The 24,727-nt window shown below is 34.7% G+C and overlaps 3 protein-coding genes across 8 annotated transcripts in view; 2 read left to right on the plus strand and 1 right to left on the minus strand.

Moving 5' to 3' along the window:
- The window catches only part of kcc (solute carrier family 12 member kcc), a 414,959-nt gene that overhangs the window by 235,964 nt on the left and 154,268 nt on the right, over positions 1–24,727 (minus strand). The gene's annotated exons all lie outside the window — the stretch shown is intronic.
- LOC141438315 (monocarboxylate transporter 9-like) lies at positions 3,273–14,525 on the plus strand. 2 transcript variants are annotated; one of them, XM_074102157.1, is made up of 9 exons: positions 3,273–3,604; positions 3,670–3,865; positions 6,953–7,079; positions 9,324–9,746; positions 9,827–10,199; positions 10,292–10,439; positions 11,372–11,516; positions 12,259–12,450; positions 13,448–14,525. In XM_074102157.1, exons 1-9 carry the CDS (start codon positions 3,438–3,440, stop codon positions 13,585–13,587), a joined length of 1,911 nt encoding a protein of 636 aa, XP_073958258.1. In that variant the 5' UTR covers positions 3,273–3,437; the 3' UTR covers positions 13,588–14,525. The 2 variants fall into 2 exon arrangements, with proteins under 2 accessions (XP_073958258.1, XP_073958259.1); XM_074102158.1 differs by having other exon boundaries at positions 3,274–3,604; positions 3,685–3,865.
- Positions 17,319–24,638, plus strand: LOC141438320 (monocarboxylate transporter 1-like). Of its 2 annotated transcripts, none has more exons than XM_074102163.1 (8): positions 17,319–17,478; positions 18,766–18,892; positions 19,104–19,514; positions 19,586–19,694; positions 19,875–20,022; positions 20,933–21,077; positions 22,652–22,843; positions 23,844–24,638. In XM_074102163.1, exons 1-8 carry the CDS (start codon positions 17,386–17,388, stop codon positions 23,981–23,983), a joined length of 1,365 nt encoding a protein of 454 aa, XP_073958264.1. In that variant the 5' UTR covers positions 17,319–17,385; the 3' UTR covers positions 23,984–24,638. The 2 variants fall into 2 exon arrangements, with proteins under 2 accessions (XP_073958264.1, XP_073958265.1); XM_074102164.1 differs by having other exon boundaries at positions 17,371–17,461.

Consider the following 24,727-nt stretch of genomic DNA (forward strand, 5'->3'; position numbering starts at 1 on the left):
TTTATCCTGTTACGGCCTTTGCTTACAATTTTTTAATAGTTTAAAGCTATTAATGTGTCCAATTTTTTAAACTTTATCCTTTAACAGTTTTTGGAGAAGCTATGTAAATGTAGGTGTACTTAGTTATTCTAGCATCGGATTGTTAACACACAAATTTATCACATTCACATGCATAAAATTAACTACCTTGGCTCTTCTGATATTTATTTTTTAATAAAAATCTATTTATTAGACTGATACATAAATTATTATGCTTTTATGGCAAAACATGTAATTTATATTGTAAATGTCTTTATTTAGATAAACTACCTATTTTCAACAGACTTCAAAAAAGGAGGAGATTCTCAATTCGTCTGTAAGTATGTTTTTTTTTCATTTGAAATAAATATAAATCATAATCCGAGTAATAAATTAAAATGTCAGAGTGGTATTGATATATAGATACCTAAAAATATCTAGCCGAAAATAAGCAAAATGAATATGTCCGTTACACTCAGAGACATTAATCAACAGTATTAGTTCCTAAAATTATTTTATTTACTTACCCAAGGATTAGTTCTGCACATTTCAAAGTCTACGAACATATACGAAATGTCAAAAATAAACCAGCCCACACACTAAGAAGGAGTTATATGTTGTTTTTTCAGAATTATAGCTGTGGGAGAACATGAAGATTACATAAAATACCATACAATTCTACAACCGCTAAACTAAATCGAGACCTAAAACGAAACAATTGAAACCTCTTTAGAGAAACTTTTTTTTTTCTTAAGACCCTAATGAAACGTAAGTGGCCAATATTTATAATGCTCATGCTGTACGGTCAGCGTGCATTGATTGAGATTAAAGTGCTATTCTATGTTGAAAATTAATGAATAAGTTTTTCATCGCAACAATGTAATTGTCTCAAACCGCATTCTAGTGTCGAATACTCGTAATATGAGAACAGTTCGGCAACTATGCCATTGGTAGCTATGTGCTGCCAATGCCAGTGTCACCGTAGTAATTGAGTACCTGTTGTATTTAAAACTCGCTGCTCGTGACTTTGTCTGAGAAGATTTATTTTATCGCTAACCCAAAAAGTATTCCTTTAAATAATCCACGTTACCTTATTCAGGTTAAGTTGTGCTATTTCATTCAAATTCGTTTAATTACGTACGCCATTTTAGCGAAAAAGTATAAGTCAGTATGTTTCTCGTTTTTATCTGCCTACCAACAAAAATATCACTAAAATTAGATTTTATGAGAAATTATAATTTAAAACGAAGAAATTTTACATTTTGCTCCTATTTTATAAAACCAAAATACCAAAATTTATGAAGCTGACTAAAAGCAGCGGAGCTTCAGTTATGCGTAGTTTATTATTGATATAGTTTACGATTAACGAATTGACGCAACTCAAACTTAAAACCAACACAATATTTTCGAATTGCAGCAGTGCAAGGCGCGTTATATTAGATTTGTTGTACATTTTTAGTAGGTAACTCCAAGTTAAGGTAAGGTTTTTAGTAGGTAATTCCTTTTCATTCATTTGATCTTTGAATCCTCCTTTTTCGATTTACGTTTTGATTTTTGCTGATCAATATTTTTTCAGATAATGAAGCCTAATGTATTATAAATGGATTTTTGGTGTCATTTTATTTGTTCCTGTATAGTAATGAGAACGTGCTCAAGACGTTTTGTTATAAGTATCAAAACTTACACCGGCTCTTATTGATTATAACCACCTGCGGTGTGGTTTACCCAAGAACACAGACACTGTGTGCACAAAAACTGCAAAAGCCTAGCTTGTGTAGAGCAGGCGTAAAAAAAACATGAATGAACAAAATATGAGGACGGCATTCCACAAATTGATTCTTTTAAATTGAGAATTTTAGACTTATTTTCAACAGATCGCATAACCAGTTTTTGTAGAGCCCCAATATTTGACGTAGACGCATGCTAATAGAGCCTGGCCAAGCTAAAACTACAATGGAATAATTTGGCAACACTATATTTTAAAGTCAAATCACGTACATAATTTGCATTAGATTTGCAGTGTTACCATATTATTCTCTGCAGAGTTAGCTTGGCCAGGCTCTAGGAGCTAAATGTTAGACCTAAAACTTAGAGCAACGCGAGCTTCCTACGGAAGGGAGAAGCCATTCGCCGCGTGTGCGGATTATTTATGTGTTAACGTCATCATTACACTGACTGTAATGTTGGCAGTTTTTTTTTGCATGTAAGTGTAAGGAACTGCACTTGTGTGCACATTTCTCCCCGCAACAAACGCCAGAATTATTTTAAAGGTAATCTACCGCTAAGGCTACTCCCTTCCAGTAGGAAGCCCGCGTTGCTCTAAGACCTAAAAAGAAGAAAAAATAAATAAATAATTCATAAGTTTTTTTTTAGACCTAATGAAGTTATTGCTGTCAATATTTTTTTGAAAATAAATCTTATGCGAGTAATTAATTACTATGAGTCATTTAATTAAAGCTATTTAGTTAAGAACAAAATTGAAAATGCATTTATCAATAAGCTTTTTCCTCACAATTTGTACATTTACTTCCTTTGGGCGAATAATGTAGCATATTTGTTTAAATGAACAGAATAACAGTTAATAACAGTTAGAAAAACAAAATACTTTTTCTAGGTTCCATATTGAGATGTTTTTTTTTGTATTTAACATGATAATGATAACAAATGTTATTGACGGCATAATAATTTCCGTAATGTATTATGTGTATAATGTTCCATCAATTACAGCAGTATCTTAAACGGGGAACAATTAACTCGCGTACGTTTGTAAATAGCGACAGTCGCAATAAATCAGATGAGTTAGAGAAAACACGCATAAATAATAATTACGAGAGGGTAATATTGTACTTAAGGGTCGAGGTACTCGTAGCACCATCTTGAAATTTATTTAAAGCACGTTCCATGAATTCAAACGACGTATGCAGTCATATCGTAACTTAACATTCTCAGCCGAATCAACTCATGCAGGAAAAAATATCCTTGAGTATGGAAATAACTAATATGATGTTGTAATTAAAATTTACACAAATACAATATGATGTAACTACTTAATATTAATGCCTGCATGGTGCCTACATGTCATAAGTTTGCAATTGTTTTCTGACCCGATTATTTTAGGTAAGTATCAAGTTTCGTTTTGTCAATAAGCACAATTTGATGCATGCATTATTTAGACTAAGCTAAACGTAAAATCAGTATCCGTGTTATAATTGACTCGTAAAGTATAGTTTTACTTTTAATAAAATAATCGCTCGGAGACTAAAGCGTCTAAATTGCGAAAAAAAATAAGGAACATATTCACGTATTATACAGTAATTATTAACTTTGGTATCGTAAACATTGTACATAATATAACGCACCGACAAACAAATAAGTCATAATTAACAATACAAGACGTATCGATTCGTTTATTACAGTTGATGTTCTATGTATCTTCCGTCAAGCCAGTGCCAGTTCTCGATGCGGTGTGCCGATGGAACTACGGCTATCAGTTGTTTGTCACAGCTCGTGGGAATACCGAGGGTTTTGTTTACCCTACCTATAAAACAAGCATCCTCAATTACGCTAATAAAATTAAAGCCTTCAAGTAAATATTGCCTCCGACAACAGAATATTTTGTGTTATAAGACCACCAGCTAAGATCATATAAAGAGTTGCTTGTCGCAGAAGCGTAACAATCGTCCACGAGTTTCGGAACGACAACTTGGGCTGTCGGGTTCAAGTGAATATGAGTGTCAAGGAAAAATACAGTATATGCAGTAGCAATAGTGATGCGGACAAATATGAACTGGTGCCGCCGGAAGGGGGTTGGGGCTACCTCGTGTGCGTCGGATTGTCGGTTATTTTCGTAAGTTAATTTTCAATTCGACATTTAATTTTATTTACTTACCTCAATTTATTATTATATTTTTAAACACGTTTTTTAATATAAGATAAACGTGCTTAATCACAAATTTGTGTTTAAAATGATCTGCAATTTATGCTTTATTATGAAATCACAGTTAAAATAGTCACGATTCAAAAGATAAATATCACGTGAAATTTATATCTTACTTTTAAAAAAGTAATAAAATTTCACACTGTGAGATATTTTCCTCGCGATATAGAGTTAATTAGACTACTTGTTGGATAACACTTAATTTTAGCACTATCAGACTAATGATTTCAATTAAATGTGCATTTATTTATGACATTAATACTTTAAAAACTTGAGTGTTGATTACTTAATTAATTTTTAAAACATCGCACTAACACTTATACGTTTTAGCACTATCAGACTAATGATTTCAATTAAATGTGCATTTATTTATGACGTTAATACTTTAAAAACTTGAGTGTTGATTACTCGATTAATTTTTAAAACATCGCACTAACACATACATTTTAACACTAATAATACACAGTGAATGAAAATTTTTCTTTTTTATATGAAGTGAAAAATATGCTTTAAAAATTGCCAAGCTACTATTTTAATTAACATTCGATAAAACTGAACTAAAACAACGTACATAAATAGCTTGAATGATCAATTAGGTACATACTTAGTAATAAAAAAGTGTGTCGTAACTGTGCGAACCGTTATAAGCAGCCATGTTTTAATTTCACCATAGAGCTCACTGCCTGCAGAAAGTACGCAGGATTAAAAAATAAAAAAGGTTAAAAGGTTCGGAAGTTGGAATCCATTATTTCCCTACCCGTTAGGCCCCAGAGCGTAAATGAGAGCGTAAGTGTCAAAACTAATTTATTTACCATGCTATCCCGACAAGGGATTATGTTTACATGTACGGGTAGTATAAACTTTTATTAAACTAGCGTAAAATAAATTGAAGAGCTGTAAAAACGGCTCAGATAACTTGCAGATTTAGAAAGTTCTCTTTTATGCCACGTACTAATTTTGCTACCGGTTCTGACTAATGTGTCAACAGCATTTCAGAAAAACCTTTGTAAAAATCAATTTGATATTTTTTACAAAAGTTAGCCTAATGTCACATTTTTTTTAAATATATTGTGAGTTACTTTGTTCAATATTAGCTTTTCTTCATTAAGCACCTAAATAAAAAATAATCAAATCTTGGAACTTGAATACCAATAATTATGTCTATTCCTAATTGTTGAATTGAACTGAAATTTGACTGGTAAGTATATGTAAACTACATGACAACGCAATAAACAAATATTATCAGCAAAAAACGCGTACCTATTATACGTGTAATGAGTTTTTTATTTATAATTATAAACATTTTTATTACTTAGTCTCCTTTATACAACAAAAAATCAAAAAAACCGACTGCCTTAAAAACTAAAAGGAAGAAAATAAGTCTAGAAATCGGTCAAGAAGCTCATTTAAGGTTCAACAGTCGGGACCCATTACCAAGATTTTTTGAGCTGATTACGATTTGAATGAGTTCTGACTGTTGAACCTTAAATGAGCTTCTTGACAGATTTCTTGATTTTTTAAATTTCATGTTTTTTATTTGATACTTTTTTGATATTTCTGTGAAAATAGTAGATTAAAAGTATTATAACCTATATATATTTAGAATGGACTAATTATTAGCTTTCATTTGATTCCCATATTATTACAATACAAAAATTTTTTTTTATTCGTTTGCTATATTTTTTTTCGCAGACGCCATATTGAAATATTATATACCCTATGTCACTCCGACAGTTATGACGAATCCAATGATACCTCATATGTTACAATCCGTCCAGCCGTTATGCTGCAGCGAGGACCAAAGAAATGGACATACATACCCACATACATACATACATACGCTCGAAAAACATAACCCTCCTTCGAGCAGTCGGGTAAAAACTATTAAAAACTAAAAAAACTAATAAGTTTTAATATTACGTAGATGTTGTCAAATTAATGCTCTAGGGAGTTAAAACGTCTCCATGTCTCCAAGCATGGACGCTGCATGACGCGAACTAAATTGTTTCTGATCTCACTCTTTCGCATTAAATGCGGATTGCGCTTATACAACACGGCAACCGTTTTTGTAGTACCTACTTGAACATTGCGTGTTGGTAAGGCCATTAAAAATAGGCAAAAAAAGTTAAAGGTGAAAAAATGCCGTCTTAGACTAGCTTTGGCTTCCGGCCGCTCAAGCTGGGGATCGTGAGTCCGAGTCCGGGCTTTTACCTCTGAGTTTTCGAAAATTAGGTGCGGAATTACATTCGAAAGCTTCAATTCAAAGTCAACGGTGGGTGTGAAAGTTCACAATCTACACTGGGCCCGCTTAGGAACTACGGCCGAAGTCCTCTCGTTAAGAGGGTGCCTATGCCCTGCATAGGGAGGTAGGTATCTAGGCCGAGATGTGATGTGAAGATGACTTACGTCGGTCCCACGAAACACAAAGTTTGAGATTTTTCAAGGATTTCTAGTAGTAATACTCGTAATAAGATAAAGTAGGTAAAATTAATAGAACCTAACCTAACCAACAAAAAGTTGGAAAAGCCCCGACATTGTCACTTCAAAGCTCAATGTCTCAAAAACGGCTGAACCAATTCTGATAAAACATGTCTAAGAACCATCGCTAGAAAACCTGCTTTCAAATCAAAACAAACCGCATTCAAATTGATTCACCCGTTTAAGAGCTGCGGTGCCACAGACAGACACACATAGCGGTCAAACTTATAACACCCCTCTTTTTGCGGCAGGTGTCAAAAAAGTAAACTAAAACAATATCTTGGCTCACCCGCGACCTTATGATAGCTACGTTTATGCAAGATATTCGTGTTCGAGCAGTTCCTCCACCTCCACACTGTAAGAAAACACACAAATCACACAAAACAAAACCATCTATCACTACCACCACACTACACTGACGCGTTTCGAACTCAACGAGAGCTCATCTTCAGAGTAACACCATGCTAACAGATGTTAGAGAGTGTGTGTTAAAAAAAGTGTTTTTTTTTTCTTTGACAGATAGCAGGCACCGCTCACCAGCCAGTTTTTGGGTTTATATATAATGATTTTCTGGATGACCTAGGCGTCGGCACAGGAGCTGTCACAGTGGTATACGGCGTTTTTCAAGTCACCTTGGCCCTAGCAGGTAAGATAAATCCATTTTAAAAATACTATATATCTTAAAAGGCATTTTAGCGGTACAGTATACAGTTTTTTTTTCAGTTTTTACAAGTTCAGAAAAAATACACGGTGTCATTCAAAACTAAGTTCACAAGAACTCCAAAACTAATGAGTATCCCAAGTATTCAAATTCCCACGAAAATCGAAAAAAAAAACGACCCTTTGTCTAAAATCAGCATAGGTACCTACTGCTAAAGCAAATTCATGGCATTCCATATCAAAACCGCCTACTCATGGTCAAACTATGAATTAGGTATACCTTTATTTTATACCTAACAAAGTGCGATTCTTTGAACTTGACCTGGCATACCGGCCATATATCGTGACTAGATATAGACACATGTTCAGTTGATTATAACTTTAAATCTGCTCTTGTTGCGTGGACAAGCAACTAGCTTAGTATTCATCATGCCTCGCGTATTAATACAGAGTAAAAAATGTAGTAACGCCAGTTTGCCCATGAACACATTTAGACTAGTGGCATTCTGTTTTAGAATACGTTAAAACAATACACAGGCCTTATTTTTATATCACATTTCATAATGATAAAAAAAACTTTAAATTATTCTTATAAAATCATGCATCTTAAATGGTCATAAATATATTGACGTAATAATAAAATTAGCAACTGATTTGAACTTAAACAACTTATGTCTCGTTTTTGGATGATTACATTTTAAATATTTCATCGATGTAGGTACAATAAAAAATAATAAGTTTTAATATGTTAACATGGCATTCTCAGACAAGGTAGTCAGCGGTGTTTAATGTTGTGATAATCTTTGTACGAAACGTAACACTCTCGTAGTCCAGTAATATACTATATCCACGTTTTGGCAATTGATCAACCCTAATGCCATATGTGGATGTACCTTTATCAGTATAGAAAAGTTTCTAACTCGAATAGCACTTAGCCATAAAAATAATTCGTCTTTAAAAAAAACTATCATATTTATTTCTCTGATACGGTTAACATCCTCTTAAAATAAAATGAAAAAATCATAGGTGCTCTTTGTGGCTACCCTTGAAACGATACCCGAAGTCTGATCAATACAAATTTAAGTACACTTGACCCTTGCCAATTGTGGCAATTGCTAACCTCGATTGCATTCTATTCTTTCTAACCGCTTCCTAAGTAGTAGGTGTTACAAAAATTTTATAACAAAAAATTGAACAGGCTACAAAAACCATGAAAATATTTTTATGCCAGTCTGAAGTCGGTCGGCGCCTCAGCACGAGCCAGCATAGTCATCTACCTCACCTACGCACTTTATATTGGGCCTCAATCACTCCTGCTGGCTCGTGCTGAGGCGTCGACCGACTTCAGACTGGTAGAAAATTATTTTCGTGGTTTTTTGTAGTCGGTTAAATTTTTTTCTACTTTTTTTCACGCTTTTTAGTGTAAATAATCTAAGATACAATAGTTTAATATCAACTGCTCGTCACCTTTTACGAAAGATTGCTTTTTCCGATGCAAAGACGTTCATTATTGAGGAGTCCTGGTGCTTCACCACCCGTTTTACCAATATGCATTACGAGGAGCATAAATTGCTTAGCAAGTATGTCAAAGTAATTAAAATTTAACCCGGAAAATACTTGTTATCGAGTAGTAACTCCGATGGTCAACTGTGGTCTTCATCATCAGTTCCACTTTACCAAATTATGATTTTCAAGAGCAAAATGCACGAGTTACTACTAAATATAATCCAATTTACTATAGGTGTCCCTACAACATTTGAAGAGTTCCCTCGATTTCCTTAAGATCCAATCATCAGATCCTGATTTGATGCTTATGGGACCTAATTGAAGACATTCCTAAACGAACGCAAAAAACCATTTTGAAATCGGTTCATAAATGACGGAGATCTGAGGTAACAAACATAAAAAAAACCGAACTGATAACCTCCTTTTTTGAAGTCGGTTAAAACAAATAATTGACAAATGAGCTCATTTTAAGATGGAAAAAGTCAGGCATCTTGCTATGACTAGACAGGCTTGTAAAATGCTTAATGTATTTTCAATCTAAATGGTATTTTACAACAAAAACTGTTAGCTGTTAACGTTATAATTTAAATCGCGGCTTACTGTCAATCAGTTTGAAAGTAACGAACGTTATTTGATAACGTTTTAAATTCAAATAGATACCAAAGAATCTTTTTACGATGCGTTTATAAATAAAATATTAACGTATATCTCTTTATCTTTTCAGGCTTCTCAGCAAATATAGCATTGAAAAGGTTATCACTCAGACAAGTTGGGCTTATCGGAGCATTCATTTACACGTTAGCTTCCTTTTTGGCAATTTTTGTTACATCAACGACACAGTTAGTTATAACAAATGGATTTCTCCAAGGCTTAGGAATGGGTCTGCTCATTCCAATCTCGTACACGAGCTTCAATAGCTATTTTACGAAGAAAAAAGTGCTCTATCTCAGTCTATGCAAGGCTTCCATTGGACTGGTTACAATGGTATATCCATTGTTTATCAGATTTACTATAACGGAGTTCGGGTTCAGAGGGACGTTAGCCATTCTCTGTGCCATATCGGCTCACAGCATATTCGGAGCTGCAGTCATGCAGCCAGTAGAATGGCATATGGTGAAACAAATGAAGCCTTGCGAGAAAATTGTCTGTAAGTATATAAAACTAAGATTAACTCAGCTTTGTGTGTATCAATACAATTTAAATCAATAACATACTTAATTGTTCCAGTAATACCTCCAACACCTGCCGTAGAAAAAGAAGGCAACCAATTCAACTTCGTAAACAATAATAACAAGCTCAATCCATCAACAAATCAAAATACAACCAGTGCTAAATCAGTGGAAAATTTATACATCCACCCCACGGAGAAAGTGCGGAAAGCATCGGATTTCCTCTTCGTTCCAAAATTAACTGATTCCAGGAGATTAAGTATTCCAGTGGTTTTGATCCCCGAGGACGGCAGGACTGATAGTAGATTTAATTCCACTGACAGCGTATACCTCGAGAATTTGTACAAAGCAGCCTCAGTGTCGAGCTTAGGAAATTTCGGAAACATCGCTGCTGAACCCATGCCGATCATTAAGAATAAAGACGGGAAATGGTAATAACAACTTACTGATTTTCACTTTTACATATAAAACAATAGCAATTTTACGGTAATTCGATTGTTAATTGGCGTTCATATTTTTTTAGGCAAACGGTTGCAGATTATTTAGATCTCACACTTCTGAAAGACTGGATCTATGACAATATTGCTTTCGGAATGGCACTGGCGTTCTTTGCTGATCTCACATTTTTCACACTGGAACCACTATTTCTAGACAGAAACGGCCTTAGTAGGGTAAGGATAAAAAAAGATCTTTAATAAGTAAATGAACTCAGATTCGATTTTAAATACCTTGTTTCTTTCAAGTCAAGTCATGTCTAATAGGCTTGTTCATGGCTAGTAGAAACAAGAAATATTTGAAAAAACCGGCCAAGGGCGTGTCGGACACGACCAAAATAGGGTTCCGTAGTCCGTAAAAACAAGTATATTCACGGCACTTACGTCCTTTTGTTGAGAAGCGCAGTTTTTCGGCAATAACTCAAAAACGGTATACCCGATCATGTTTGAAACGAATTTTCCTTGAAAGTATTTATTAAGCGTTACCTTTCCATATTTTTTTGCATATTTTTTGGACAAACGGTTTACAAGATAGAGAGGGGGGGACACAACTTTTGCTACTTTGGGAGCGATTATTTCCGGAAATCTTCACTTAATCAAATTTTTTTTGAGAAACCTAAACATCTTTTCAAAAGAGCTGTCGAACTACGTGCCAGACGTTGATGCGAGTTAAAAAAAAAATCTGGTACGTGTATGTAGTGCCCCCCCCCCTATAAATATTTATTTTTGTAATTTAATTACAAAACTAAATACATCTATACCCCAAATTTCATTGATATACATCTTGTAGTTTTCGAGTAAAATGCCTGTGACATACGGACCGACGGACAGAAAGACAGACAGACGGACTTGACAAAACTATAAGGGTTCCGTTTTTGCCATTTTGTCTCCGGAACCCTAAAAAACTTAAACAAACTCATATTCCACGTGGATACAAAATATGCATGTTTCATTCTTATGTTAATTGTTTTAATATCTACTTTTATTGTAAGAAATTAAAGAAGTTATCTTAGTATGAGTAAAAAAAAACAGATTTTGAGCTGACTGTTATCTTGTTATATATGAAAAATATTGTCTATGTTATATATTATCATATTTTGTCCCTCCAGGTGGAGATTGCGAACATAATTGCGATAGGGGGAGCTACAGACATGACAGCGCGGCTCTTGCTGGGAGTAACTGGCCACTTCTTCAATATGAACAGTAGATACATGTTCTTTGCTGGAGCATTTTTCACTGCAGTATTTAGAATAGGTAAGCTTTATTAGGTTTCAGTCTTTTCTACAAGATGCATGCTCTGACAAGCTTTTACGTCACAAGTTTCAATTTTATTTACATAGTCATCTATCTACTTTCACACATTCTCTGGTGCCGAATATCATAATCATGTTTAGTTACAAATTAAAGTCCTCTTTTATTTAGTTTAAGTTGCTTTTTACTATTTACTCGTGTGTTATATAAGCTTACACCACCGCATTAAATCAGACTACCACAACATAAATTTACCTTTTACCACTACGTTATTTTGCTGTATAAATGTATGACAGCGATAGTAAATATTTTGAGAATTATATTTTAAACTTAGGCACTATTATCTCGTACGCATAGTTTGTGTAGGTGGATTTTGGAAAGGACTCGTTATGCAAATAGTAAACACAAATAAACGATTTCATGAATATTAAATGTGCGTCATTCTAGATCCTTGGCATTGTGTGACAGACGTATAAAATATACATTTTTGGCACACTAGAACAGTATAGAAATCTCGATACACTTAAAAGGTCACATCCTCACAATCTTATCTTGTTTTTTTTCGCTAGAAGGTGATTTTTTCAAGGCAAGCATCAAATTTATGCTCCTATTTATTTATTTTATATTTTCAATCTTATCGGTAATTTCGGAAATTTATCATCTAATTGTTGCCATTTTCAATGCTCCATTAGTATCATATTTACTCTACAGGATATTTTTATTTCAAATATTTTTTTCCTTCCAGTATTGATCCAGTGTACCACATATACGCCACTTCTGATTCTGACGGGTGTACTGGGGGCGTTAAGGTCGTTGATACACATAGCGCAGCCTATTGTCATGGCAGAGCATGTGCCCATCGAGCGATACCCACCGGCATACGGACTGTACATGCTACTCTGTGGCGCCTTGAGCCTGAGCGTTGGACCCATGATAGGTAAGGTTACTCAACTATAATCATAATTAATTGCCATCATTCAACGCCGATGGGTCTAATAGGTAAAATCCTTGAAATTCTTACACTTGTTTCCGCGGTAGTTAGTTCTGTTCGGTCAGGAGATTCGTCTAACCGTGCAGTTAAACAAATAGGTTAGTTATAAATTACTCGAGTTTTGATGAAGAAATACTTCCTGCAGTTTATACCTGGAACAAATGAAATCATATCTTAGAACGAGTTTGCTATATAGCATTTGATACAGGATATTCGTTACAAAAATAAGCATAATATGATAATATGTTCTTTATCATATTGAAACAGGCTGTTTTACCTACTGCTGACATTTGGTGGTTAATCCTGTGTGCTCCCTCGAGATAACTAGGGTGGCATGTCTATGTGATAGGACTCATCAACCGAAAGCAATGACGTATCAGTGCTTATTATTATGAACTCGTATTATTATCAACCCTTCCACTTATTTATAATAAAACAAAGAAATTATAAGTAATCGACGCCTACAATAATTCTAATAACAATGCTTCTTTTACGAACATTACATTTATCTATTCCACGAAATTCGTCATTTTACGCATTGTACGTAACTGAATTATTTACATTCCAAATTACTTTTAACACATCTTGATTTTCTTGTGACTAAGAAAGGGCAATAAATTATTTATTTTTTATACCTTTTAACCGTCACATCGGGATTTTACGACAAAGTAGTGTAAAATAGTTTCATTTCAATGTTTTAAGGTTCAAAATCATTGATGTAATTATTTTTCGGTGTAATTATAGTGGTGATGTTAATGATTTGTCAGACTGATTAATCGGATTAATTTCGATAATTGACACTAACTTATTAGGTATAACATTGAACATTTCGATATAAGTCAATGTAAACTTAATAAGTCATAATGAGGAAATACATACATAATAAGTACTCACCTAATATAAATACAGTCAAGAACAGGATAAAGTCTGTTTAATTTTTTAGGTTTCATCCGAGACTACACAGACAGCTACGCCATAGCGTTTTACATGCTCACAGTGTGCAACCTCTGCTGCGTCGTCCCCTGGTCCATCGAAGGCATCATCAGATTCTCAAAGAGGAAAAACAAAACCTTAGAAACGTGAGCTGGCGGCGGAAATTATCAGAGTAATAAAATCAAGGGGCATTAAGTAGGAGTTAGCTAGGTTTGAAGCTTGACTCGCCTGCAGGGCAAATAGCACGAACCTACGTAAACTGATTAATGATAAAGCAGGACTGTGGTATCTTAAGTGTTAAGTTTACTTGGGACCGGTCGGGCCCCTTGACCTCTTATCCCATTAACCGCTCCAGATAAGCGACGAGAAATCCACGTCGTGGTTAATATCGATAATGTATAACTTTGTGATCCGGAAATAAGAGGCGGCTTTCTCAGAAATGTATTGATTAAGGATAACTAGACTTTGGGTTGTGCAATAGAATGAAGATACCCATGTCTAGTGAGTTTTGTAAATATTTAAAATCTTAAGCAATGTACGCTTGATGATAATGAGAACAAAGTTCCTTGAAAACAAATTAAGTCAGATTAGAATTAGAATCAAATGTACAAAGTTAAGTGAAATTTGAAAGGTTTATTTTAGTCATTCTATTAAACCTTATCAATAAGAAAGTAAATTGAAGAAATTTTACGAAAGTTGAGAAATATGAATAGTTAGGTAAATTGGTACCGATGGTATAGATAGATTGAAAACTAGTCGATGACAGGGGGGTTTGCAGTTGGTTATGATAGTTCTTTATTCATCTCACAAAACTTGTGCATAAATAAGTAACCGGGACAAGTTGGCTGTGCCATATTAAGGATTGGAGTTCTAAAAGCCATTACGTAACAGTTTTTACGAGTCTGGAACAGCACTGCTTTTAATTCAAGCTGTCCTTCTTGCCAGAAGTAATAATCGCTACAGCAGCTTGATCTGTAAACAAAAACTTGTGGGATAGTCGAATTTTATGTCATTTTGTATTAATGTCACAAGCGATCTCGTTAAAATTATTGTACATCCTTAAATTTTAAATAAACGGTTATTATTTTCCATAATGTATTCATTTTAACTTTAAGATAATTAATGGTAAGTTAATTAGTTTAACTATGTCGCACGTACATCTTTACTTACGTTCCTGGTTGCTTTAATTGTCATGAATAAAAAAAAATAACCTCGTTGATTTTCTTGCCGGATGCTTCTCAACAGAGGTTTTTCCAAACCGGTGGTAGATTTTTTTGACATATATAAGTGCTTGATATAGCCTAAATTGAATAAAGATATTTTGACTTTGACATGCAAGTCTAAACGTAATAATGCCAATACGATAAAACAACAAAAAGTGTAAGTAATTGCTCAAAATTTTTCATAACAAATACAAGAGATACGCAGTTATTTACTTTATTAATATGTCGTCTACATACATTTCAATTAATTAGAGTTCTAAAATTTCCAACGTTATCTGAACTGCACTCGTATTTTACATAATCTAATCCATGATCGAATGCTCATGATACAAACATGTACAAACCTTTGATACAAAGAGCCGACGAATTAGTTGCTATGACGCCATCGAAACTATTTCACATTTGTATAACGTGAGCGGCGTGAGACCGTAACCCGTTACTGATAGAGCGTTCGCATAACCAGTTAGCTGACGACACAGAGTTGCCAACTTAAGAGCTATAAGATAAAAATAAATAGAATGTGGACAGGAAAAAGTACGATTAGAAAGCAAAAAGAGGAATTACAATATTTTGTATTTAAAAAAATCTTTTTAAGATCCAGTAATTTACGTAAAAAAGTTAAAAACCAGCGAAATTCGTGCTTCCATGCGAATAAATATTCAATTATCGAGATTTGATAGACTAATTAATTCGCTAACTTGCAAAGCCAACGTTGTTTCTACTCGATATGGTAATTATATTATACCCTACATATTTATTGTTTCGTACCTCAGTTAGCAAAAACAGACCTCTTATAGAATCATTTCACTGTTTGTCTGTCCATGTGTCCGCCCGTCCGTTTGTCTAGACCTTTTTCTCAGAAACTCGTGGGAGTTGAAGCTGATATTAATAATCAAATAGGTACTCAGGTCTGCTACCCCTTGGAGTAGTGAAAAATGCAGCCATTAAAAAGGTGATCCATACTAATCACTGGGGAAGCCTACCTTTAGGGTACTCCAAGACAACCAATAAGAAAAGTCTTATAATATTTTTTGTCTGTCATGCAGCATCTAATTTTAAATGTCACACTGCGTGGATTTTGACTCAGAAGCCAGAATCTGCTAACACTGGATATTCGTTTTGACGAAACCGAGGGGTACAAGTCCGATTCGGACTAGGCTGGATTTTTAGACATGGCTTAAAACTAAAATTCTAAATAGACTAAATTTTTTCCACATTCCCAAATACAATCATTTAAGTGGAAGGATTGGCGGGGGACACTATTGCCACCACAGCTTGCCACAAACAAAAATGAACACTATAAAGTTTAACAATGTCCGCAATTTAAATCAGTTATTCAATGTAACGTTTCAAACTTTCGTGATTCTCACTCATAGTCAAAATACCATAAACGGGACTTATCACGCTATTTTTACACGAGTAATATTTACCTCGACGTTTCGGCAACGTTACAGTTGCCGTGGTCACGAGTCAGTGTTGTGTGTCGGTGTGATAGGGTGACTAATAAAAGTGACCAAGTGCGGGTAGTTCGTGATACGAGTGCCGGTACTGTTAGTGATCAAGTGCGGGTAGTTCGAAGAACTCGCCACACTTCAGTCTTCTCGTGACCACGGCAACTGTAACGTTGCCGAAACGTCGAGGTAAATATTACTCGTGTAAAAATAGCATGATAAGTCCCGTTTATGGTATTTTGACTATGAGTTATTCAATGTATACCATACCTAAAGATAGCATGTATTAATGGAAAATGTCGTTGATGTATGCATTTGGGGCGTACAAATTACGAGATTGATATTTCTGTATTTACTGTAACAACATTAAGGTTAGCGACACTCGGCACGTGTTTGGACGGAAACCATCGGAAGGTCTGAAGCTGACCCTGTTCCGAGTAACTCGATTTAACTACTTTATACAAATCGTAAATAAATCAACAAAAAATGTGTCACGTTAAAATTTTAGAGTCAGATTCTATTTTGGAAACATACGATTAGAAACAGCCGCAAGGGCATATATTTCCATTCATGACTATGAAAGACGGCAATGTCAAGGCGACTTAGAAGATATGTGTTTGTAAATTGTATAGAATTGTATTGTGTTGTAAGATGTTAGTCTTACTGGCGTTGTTATAGCATAGTTTTCTGCTAAGTGAAGCACATACCATTGATATGCAAGTCAAATTTATCTAATATCATTTATTACCTACTATTTAAATAGGAAAAGGTAGTGTGCATCTTTTTGTACATGCTTGTGCAAATAGAAGCTCTCTTGGCATGTACCATAGTCCATATGACATCATCAAACTTTTTATCAAGACAATCTGTTTAAATATAAGTTAATACACAGAGATAATTAGAAGGCACTGTTTCCAAGGATTATAATTTCTATAAACGATTTAAAGCTAAGAGCAATATTAAACCACGTAAAGGGTATGACAGACATAGCGATATAAATATTAAGCAGCTATTCGTATGTGCTGATAATAATATAAAGACAAATAAAGGTAAGGTTATCTTGAACAGATGGATGGCTCGAGTTCAGTGGCATAATAACATTTAAGTCCGTTTGTATATTAACAATATAAATGTATGTGACATCAATTCGCAAGTAAACAGTCCCGCGAACAAAGACTAATTTTATCATGTACGATGTCTAAGTCGGTTATCCTCGCAGTTTTATCAGGAGTGTTCGCTTTAGTCGTTCACTCGCTCCGGTTCGACCAACAGTGATGGCTGGCGAAATTAATAAGGAGGAAAAAAGGAGAGCGGCTGACAGTGACAAGTGGGGTTACGCGGTTTGCTTCGGTACGGTGATCACTTTCGTGAGTACACGCTCGTTTATGTGCCCTCGTTTGTTTCAACCCGTTTACGATGTGCGATTGTAATTAGGGATCAAATGGAATCTACCAAGGAAGGAAGTGGCTCTTTACCATGAGATTATTAAATTTATAGGACTACAGCTAGCAGTACTACTTCTAAATTACGTGTCAAACTTGTTTTTAAATCATGTTGTTATTTGTCATTAGAATCGGTGAATTTTCCGACAGTTTAATAGTTGTTTATGTTTACTCCGCGTCGCGTAGTAACTAAATTTAACGTATGAATATATTAAGTTTGAGGCTACGAGAGGGATTGGACTGTTTTTACATTTTTACTATTTATTAATAATAATATAACATATACAAAGCAAAATCATGACTAGTTGCTGGGTTGAGGTTTGAATTCACTACTTGACTGAGAGCGATGATTTCAAACCTGTAAAACTATATTTCAATGATTTTTGGAATAAATTCAAAACAATAAAATACAGTCATAAAAAGTATTTATTTTTATGGAGTTTAATTTAACATATTTACTTACAAAACTAGTGCTATTTATAACAGTTTTATAATGATAGATGCCTTTTTATAAGTTCAGCAATCAGATATGTAAATAAATGCTTAGTGGAGGGCGGGCGTTGGAATTTTTAAACCAGTACGAGCTTCATACAAGTTTACGAAGGTCAAGCTACGTGCACATATGATGTGTACCTATATTATTATTTGTTTAACAGTCAGGCTAAGCTAAACTAAATACGATTGGTTTTTTGGAGTCTTTTTGTATTTTTTATTTCAACTCCAAATTTATTACTTTTACGGGTATCCCGTGAAACCATATCGAAAATACAAACTGAGGCATGGATGGACACTGCTGGCTTGTCCAGCAGTGGTGTAGGGGTTATAGCACGCAGCACGGATTGCTGAGGACCTGGGTTCGATTCCCAGTGCTGGTCTCTTTTTCTGGTTTTTCTGTGCATCCATGTCTTAGTTTGTATTTTCGATAAACTAAATACATAAAAACCACAGTCAGTCTGCATTTTTATGAACAAGGTAAGCATGAATCTTTGTCGCACACTGCACGTCGCATAAATAATTTTGACATACCTATTTTTATTGGTTCTTTCCTACTTAGAAGTAATTCTAGTTTTTAATTTAATTCCATGGGGATAAAAATTATCTTCAATGTTTTTGTGTCTTAAATTCTGTCATTCAATGTTATTTAAGTCCATTCTATTATTTTTTCATTATTATAACAATGTATTTGCAATTGTAATAATTGTTTGTATTCAGATCGCAGCTATTGGGCACGTCAACTCCTTCGGCTTGATATACAACGATTTTATCAACGACACCAACTCGACCGCCAAGTCGTTGACAACTGCACACGGCGTCTTTGCCGTAATGCTAGCTATTGGAGGTTTGTTACTATTGCGTGATTCATACGAGATAAAGTAATAAATTTTTAATTACTTCGATTATAAAACCAAATTTTGTTAGTTTTATATCATATTAATTTCATGATATAATGATCCGGTATACGAGTAAAGAAGATTTAATTTCTAATTGAATCTTTTAATTTCGGTTGGTACTATTAGATACGATGAGGTCAACGAAAATATTTTTCGCAGGTCTGATTCTCAATTTGCTATCGAAGAAGCATTCTCTCAGGCTGGGAGGGTTTGTGGGAGCAATAACATTTACGGTGGGCTCGTTTTCAACTATATTCATATCGAACACAAACCAGCTGCCCGTGACCTTCGGCATACTTCAAGGCATTGGTTTTGGAATGATGGTGCCAGTGTGTTATTCAGCAATGAATTATTACTTCGTGAAAAAGAGAACCACAGTAATGAGTGTCTGTAAAGCATTGCAGGGCCTGATATTAATGGGATACCCCCAATTGCTGAGACAAATCTTGTCATCTTACGGATTCAGAGGGACTTTGCTCATCATAAGTGGCATTTCAATTCACACTATTCCTGGAATGGCTATAATGCGAACTAATGAAAGAAGTCAAGTAATGATTAAGAGAACAGCAAGTATTTTTCCTTTTGATCTTCAAAAATTTCCGCTTCCGGTTATGACACTCATAATCGTATAATATTTTTAGATGACGTAGAAAACGCGGAGAACAAAGAAGAAAATGTAAAATTAATGAACGTCAGAGACAATGATGTCGCTCCGGCTGTGACACGCGAAATCGACACTAGTAAAATTAGGTATTCACGATTTAATAAATTGCTTGTTTAACACTGAATAATCATAAATAAAAATGTAATATTATCAAGTTGTGTCAAATATGGAAATTTGTTTATAACTTGTAATTGACTGAATGATCTCATAATCTAAGTTTTTGGTATTTCAAACAAAACGGTTGAATGTGTGGCTTTATGTTTCAGAACAAAGATCGCAGAAGTACTCAATTTGAAAGTGTTGAAAGATCCAATTTTCGTCAACATTTGCGTGGGACAAAGTTTCGTCAATTTCTCAGATATAACTTTCTTTGTCTTCCAGCCGATGCTTTTGTTTCAGTACGGGTATGATAAAGTAAGTATTCAGTCATAAGTAGGGCAATTTTGGCTTTCATAATTCTCAACATTTCCAACACGATTTTATATACTGACTTAAGATATTTGTCTGTTACTTTGATAAATATTTCATCACATGATACGCATCAAGGTACATAAAGTTTGAAAATAATAATGGTCTAAATAATTAACAGTAAAGTTTAAATACCTAATGCAATTTTCTCAGAAATTGACAACTTTACAGATTTTTTAAAAGAGAAAACCTGCTGACCTATACCACTTTGTAGATTACACGATTAAAAAAGTTAATCTAATCAAACATCGTTTTTTTGTCTATTCAAACAAGCCCAGACATGGCTATATTACAATTGATCTGTCTTGGAGTTTCAGTATCTAGACTCTAACTTCTGCTTCCATTTATCATACTACTGATACTACTCGTATTTTGAATTTTTGATGTCATAAAAACTGCGCATATTTCGTAACAATGGAACAATAAGAAATGGATGAAAAGCAATTTGAAAGAATACGAAATCAATCTGAAAGAATACAATATACAGTTAAAAGTCATCATCATCATCATCCTAGCCTATATACGTCCCACTGCTGGGCACAAGCCTCGGAATGAGAGGACTTGGGCCGTAGTTCTCTCGCGGGCCCAGTGCGAATTGGGAACTTCACACTCGCCGTGCACTGCCGTAGTGGCCGAGTGGTTTAACCTATGGCCTCTCAAGCAGAGCATAGTGGGTTCAAACCCCGGCTCGCACCTCTGAGTTTTTCAGAATTCATGTGCGAAAATACATTTGAAATTTACCACAAGCTTTACGGTGAAGGAAAACATCGTGAGGAAACCTGCACAACCTGCGAAGCAGTTAAAAGTAAAGCGTGTTAATTAAAAGTGAAATAAGGTGCGACAATATCGTTTTCAGAGTGAGGTTGCCACTTGCATTTCCATCTGCGCTGGAGCTGATGTGGCGGGGCGATGTGCGCTCGCGTTGCTAAGCAGCGTCATACCCATCAACACAAGACTATTATACTACGTCGCCACGCTCCTCACATTTATTGCTAGATTAGGTGAGTTCTGGTTTTCGTATATGTGTTTTTAACTTAGGTAGACCTTTTTAAACGCAACCTATATCGCCTGTTTACCTCTAAGCAGATTCTATAAGTATATACTTATTAAAATAAGATACACGGGTCACTCACATTACTAGTAGCCGAGGTATGCCCGGACGATGTTTCGAACCAATCCGTGATCCGTTTATACGAAAATCTTACGAATATTTTTTTTTTCTTTCTTTAGACGAAATTGCACAAGAGAGGAAATAGACAATTAAAAGAAAAAGAAAACTTAGGTTGTTGTTGGCTGTTCTGTTCTGTTTATCAGTCCGATTTGGTTGTTTTATAGCTCGATAGCTCTTGTAGCCTGCTCGAAGATGAATCCGTCTTACAGTACTGTGAGCTTTCTTAAATTTTCGAGCTAAATCGTAGTCGGATAGTCCAAGACTTTGCTTGACTGACCTTATAACTTTCATCTCCAGGTTTTTGTCCTTGGTGCCAGATCTTCGATTCGTTTGAGTCTTCCTATCAAAAGATAAGGTCTCCTTGTATCGTTTTATAACCCTGCAGACAATGGTTTTCAGAATTTTAAGGGCTTATCGTGATTCCGGACAAATTAGGATTTTCTATGTACTTGTTCACGATTAATTTCCTATTTTCGATTTCCAGTGTCGAAAACTAAAATATGCATAAAGCAAGCCCTAAAACGGTTTCAGCATATAAAGGTCAAAGTCTTGTCACCAAATTTCGATAGTCTTTTTTTCGATATGGTACGAATAAGTTTTTCATTACCCTACCTAATTATGTGCCAAATCTAAATGAACTATGCTTAAGCATGCCGAATTACATTCTGTACCTTTTGATCATAATTATTTCCCTAATGTAAACTCAAGGCCTAAATACATTACACATTATTAATCCTGAAACTTTCTTCAGTGCAAACAAGACGATAATATCATCTGTCCTTGTTACGTTGTCTCAGTTATCTTTTGTATTTTCCTATTATTTAAGCTGGCTTAGATATAAGTAAGATAGTCTATATTACAAGACCATGATATTGTTTCTCTAAAATTACGCATCTTGCATTCGAATACAATCAGTTCTAAAACATGTTTTGGCTATTCAATGGACTTTTATGCCTTAGCCTTTACAGGATGTTAAAGTTATCTGATGGACGCTTTTTCTACCAGTGATGTGCGTAGATGCATTGTGAGGAATGTATTTTTCATGAACCAATAGAAATGCTTCATTTACACATCCTCGAAGCGAGGCAAGGTAAGTAAATGAAGCGTTTCTATTGGTTCATGAAAAACACATTCCTCGCAACCACATCCTCGCACATTACTGGTGGAAACTGAGCCTTATTGAGTCGCTACCCGCAAATATTTCTGTTTTCTCTGACATTCAAAAATGATACAGTAGTCGATCGGTTCCCTGCTAATCCGAACAAATTGCATAGCCGTCTTGCGAGATCTATCTGGAGGCAAAAACAGGAAGACCTTCATTTAGACTAATCTATTTGGAACACCGAATAGCCACGCTGTTAGCGACAGTTTTACTCATCTAAAAGAATGTGTTATTGTTTTCAGTTGTGCTCCAGATTCGCTCATTCTCTTGGATGTGCGTAGTATTGGGCGTGCTAGGTGTGCTTCGTGCTTGGCTTCACGTTGCAAGTCCGTTGATCGTGTCCAACCAAGTCAAGCATGCTGATTTTCCCGGGGCGTACGCGGTATTCATGCTATCCACGGGTGTGGTTAACGTGCTGTGCGCTCCTGTTATAGGTAAGTTTCTAAGTCTACATTAGAAATACATTTAAACCACAATTTGCATGCCTACTTACAAACAAAAAAAAATACACTAACGTTGCAATGCTAGTTAAATTACTATATATGTTTTATATTATGCATTATAGGAGAAGAAAGGTTCAAAAAGGTTGTACCTATCCTATACCTACGAATTGCGTGCATGTAGCCATAAATAAAACCTAACACTTACCTACAATTATTATACGACAACATTCATATTTGTTCGTTGTTAAAAAGCTACCTTTTCACCCAATAAATAAATAAAATTAACAATGAAATAAAATCAATCTAATCAATTTCCTGAATTAACAAAAACCCCCTTTACTTTTTTCCTAATCTACGTCATGAAGGGAACCTCTACGGCCCATGTCAAAATTTAGTATCCTACCCCCTTATTCATAAACGACAATCAAACCTATTTTAGTTAAAATGCCGCTAAAATTCGTTTGTCCTTATCTGTCACTTCGACATTTGTATTTGTTAGAAAGGGACAAAGCATTTGTTAGTTAACATAGGCTTGTTAAGTTTTATGAATAAGGGGGCTAGTGTCTAACTAGGGAACCTTTGACAGTTTGACATGTATTAGTGAGCCGGTTTTTACAAGCTTTTATTTAGTTTCACCTGTCCCGATGTTTGTCATAAAATCTTGCAAAATTAAATTTGATCCACTTCTCGGTTACCGATTGAGATAACATTTTGCATACTTGTGTCAATTACGTGACAATACAATAATCTGGTAGTGACATCTTGGTGATCTTGCCAGGATCGTCTCCGCAGGACGAAACTCTTCAACGGTTTATGGCATCGACTTGAAATTTGGTATGCAAATGTAGTTTGGATGACAATGCAAGTACAGTCAACAAAAATTACAGTCAGGAAAAAAAGCTTGTATAAAAATGAAATTTTTATGGTTAGGTTATTTTCTTTTTGAAGATTAACTTTAGTTGGAACTAAGCTTCGTTTTTTTATGTTTCAGGGCTACTCAAAGACGAATTATTAGACTATGGGCCAGCTTTCTACGCATTGGTTGCCTGTTGTGCACCCTGTTTATTGTTCTGGCCTGTTGAATATATACTCAAAAGAAACAATGGCCGCTGCAATGTGGTCGTAACGTAATTTAAAATAGATAATTTTAAAAATAAGTATATTATTCGTGACTAACTTTTCATATGCTTTAGCACTGATCAGTATAAAATTTAAGGCTATCTTTTTCTATTTTTATCTTAATGGCGTTATTACTTGGGACAATTGAGGCTAGAATATTTAATGTTTAAATGTTTAGTTTTTTTACCTTTCGCATTCGAAATGTTAAGTCCCGGCAGTCCCAGTTTATACTCATATTAGTTATGAGCGATAATAGCGAAACTTTAAAACATTAGACTTCAGATACCATGGAAGTAGATAAACAGTAGGTAAATATTGCGAAGTTAGCTGTATATAGATAATATTTATACGCCTGATGTTATTAAATTTACAATTACTTTACGTGTAAGGTAGGTAACAAATAAAAGTATAATTGTATTTTGTGATAATGATAAAATATTGTGCAACTGATATCGTTCAATTGATTAAAATTATTTTTTCTTGATAGCTTTGGGAAATAATTAAATTACATCGTTTTCCTCTGCCTACGAAATTTAAACCACCATTTGTAAATACCTATAGATTTTTAGGAGTAGAGTAAGTTAGTTTTAGTTCTTTTTTATTTATTTCTGTTAATTATTGTATATATTTTATTTGTTTGTTAATAAATAAATTTTACGTCTAAATATTGATATAAACCACTTGACTTGTCCAAAATATAATTCAGACTAGAATTCAGACTCCGTCCGCCTAGAATTCGGTTGTCGCTATCCTGAA

This window comes from Choristoneura fumiferana, chromosome 18, assembly GCF_025370935.1.
Source record: "Choristoneura fumiferana chromosome 18, NRCan_CFum_1, whole genome shotgun sequence".
Classification (NCBI taxonomy): Eukaryota; Metazoa; Arthropoda; class Insecta; order Lepidoptera; family Tortricidae; genus Choristoneura; species Choristoneura fumiferana.

Excerpts from the sequence above, each read along its gene's own strand:
- LOC141438315 (XM_074102157.1), top strand. The coding sequence starts at position 3,438 with ATGTTCTATGTATCTTCCGTCAAGCCAGTGCCAGTTCTCGATGCGGTG. Across the intron at positions 9,747-9,826 it reads GCCTTGCGAGAAAATTGTCT|TAATACCTCCAACACCTGCC; the intron begins GTAAGTATATAA and ends TAATTGTTCCAG. Across the intron at positions 11,517-12,258 it reads CACTGCAGTATTTAGAATAG|TATTGATCCAGTGTACCACA; the intron begins GTAAGCTTTATT and ends TTTTCCTTCCAG.
- LOC141438320 (XM_074102163.1), top strand. The coding sequence starts at position 17,386 with ATGGCTGGCGAAATTAATAAGGAGGAAAAAAGGAGAGCGGCTGACAGT. Across the intron at positions 19,515-19,585 it reads AATGATTAAGAGAACAGCAA|ATGACGTAGAAAACGCGGAG; the intron begins GTATTTTTCCTT and ends TAATATTTTTAG. Across the intron at positions 21,078-22,651 it reads CACATTTATTGCTAGATTAG|TTGTGCTCCAGATTCGCTCA; the intron begins GTGAGTTCTGGT and ends TATTGTTTTCAG.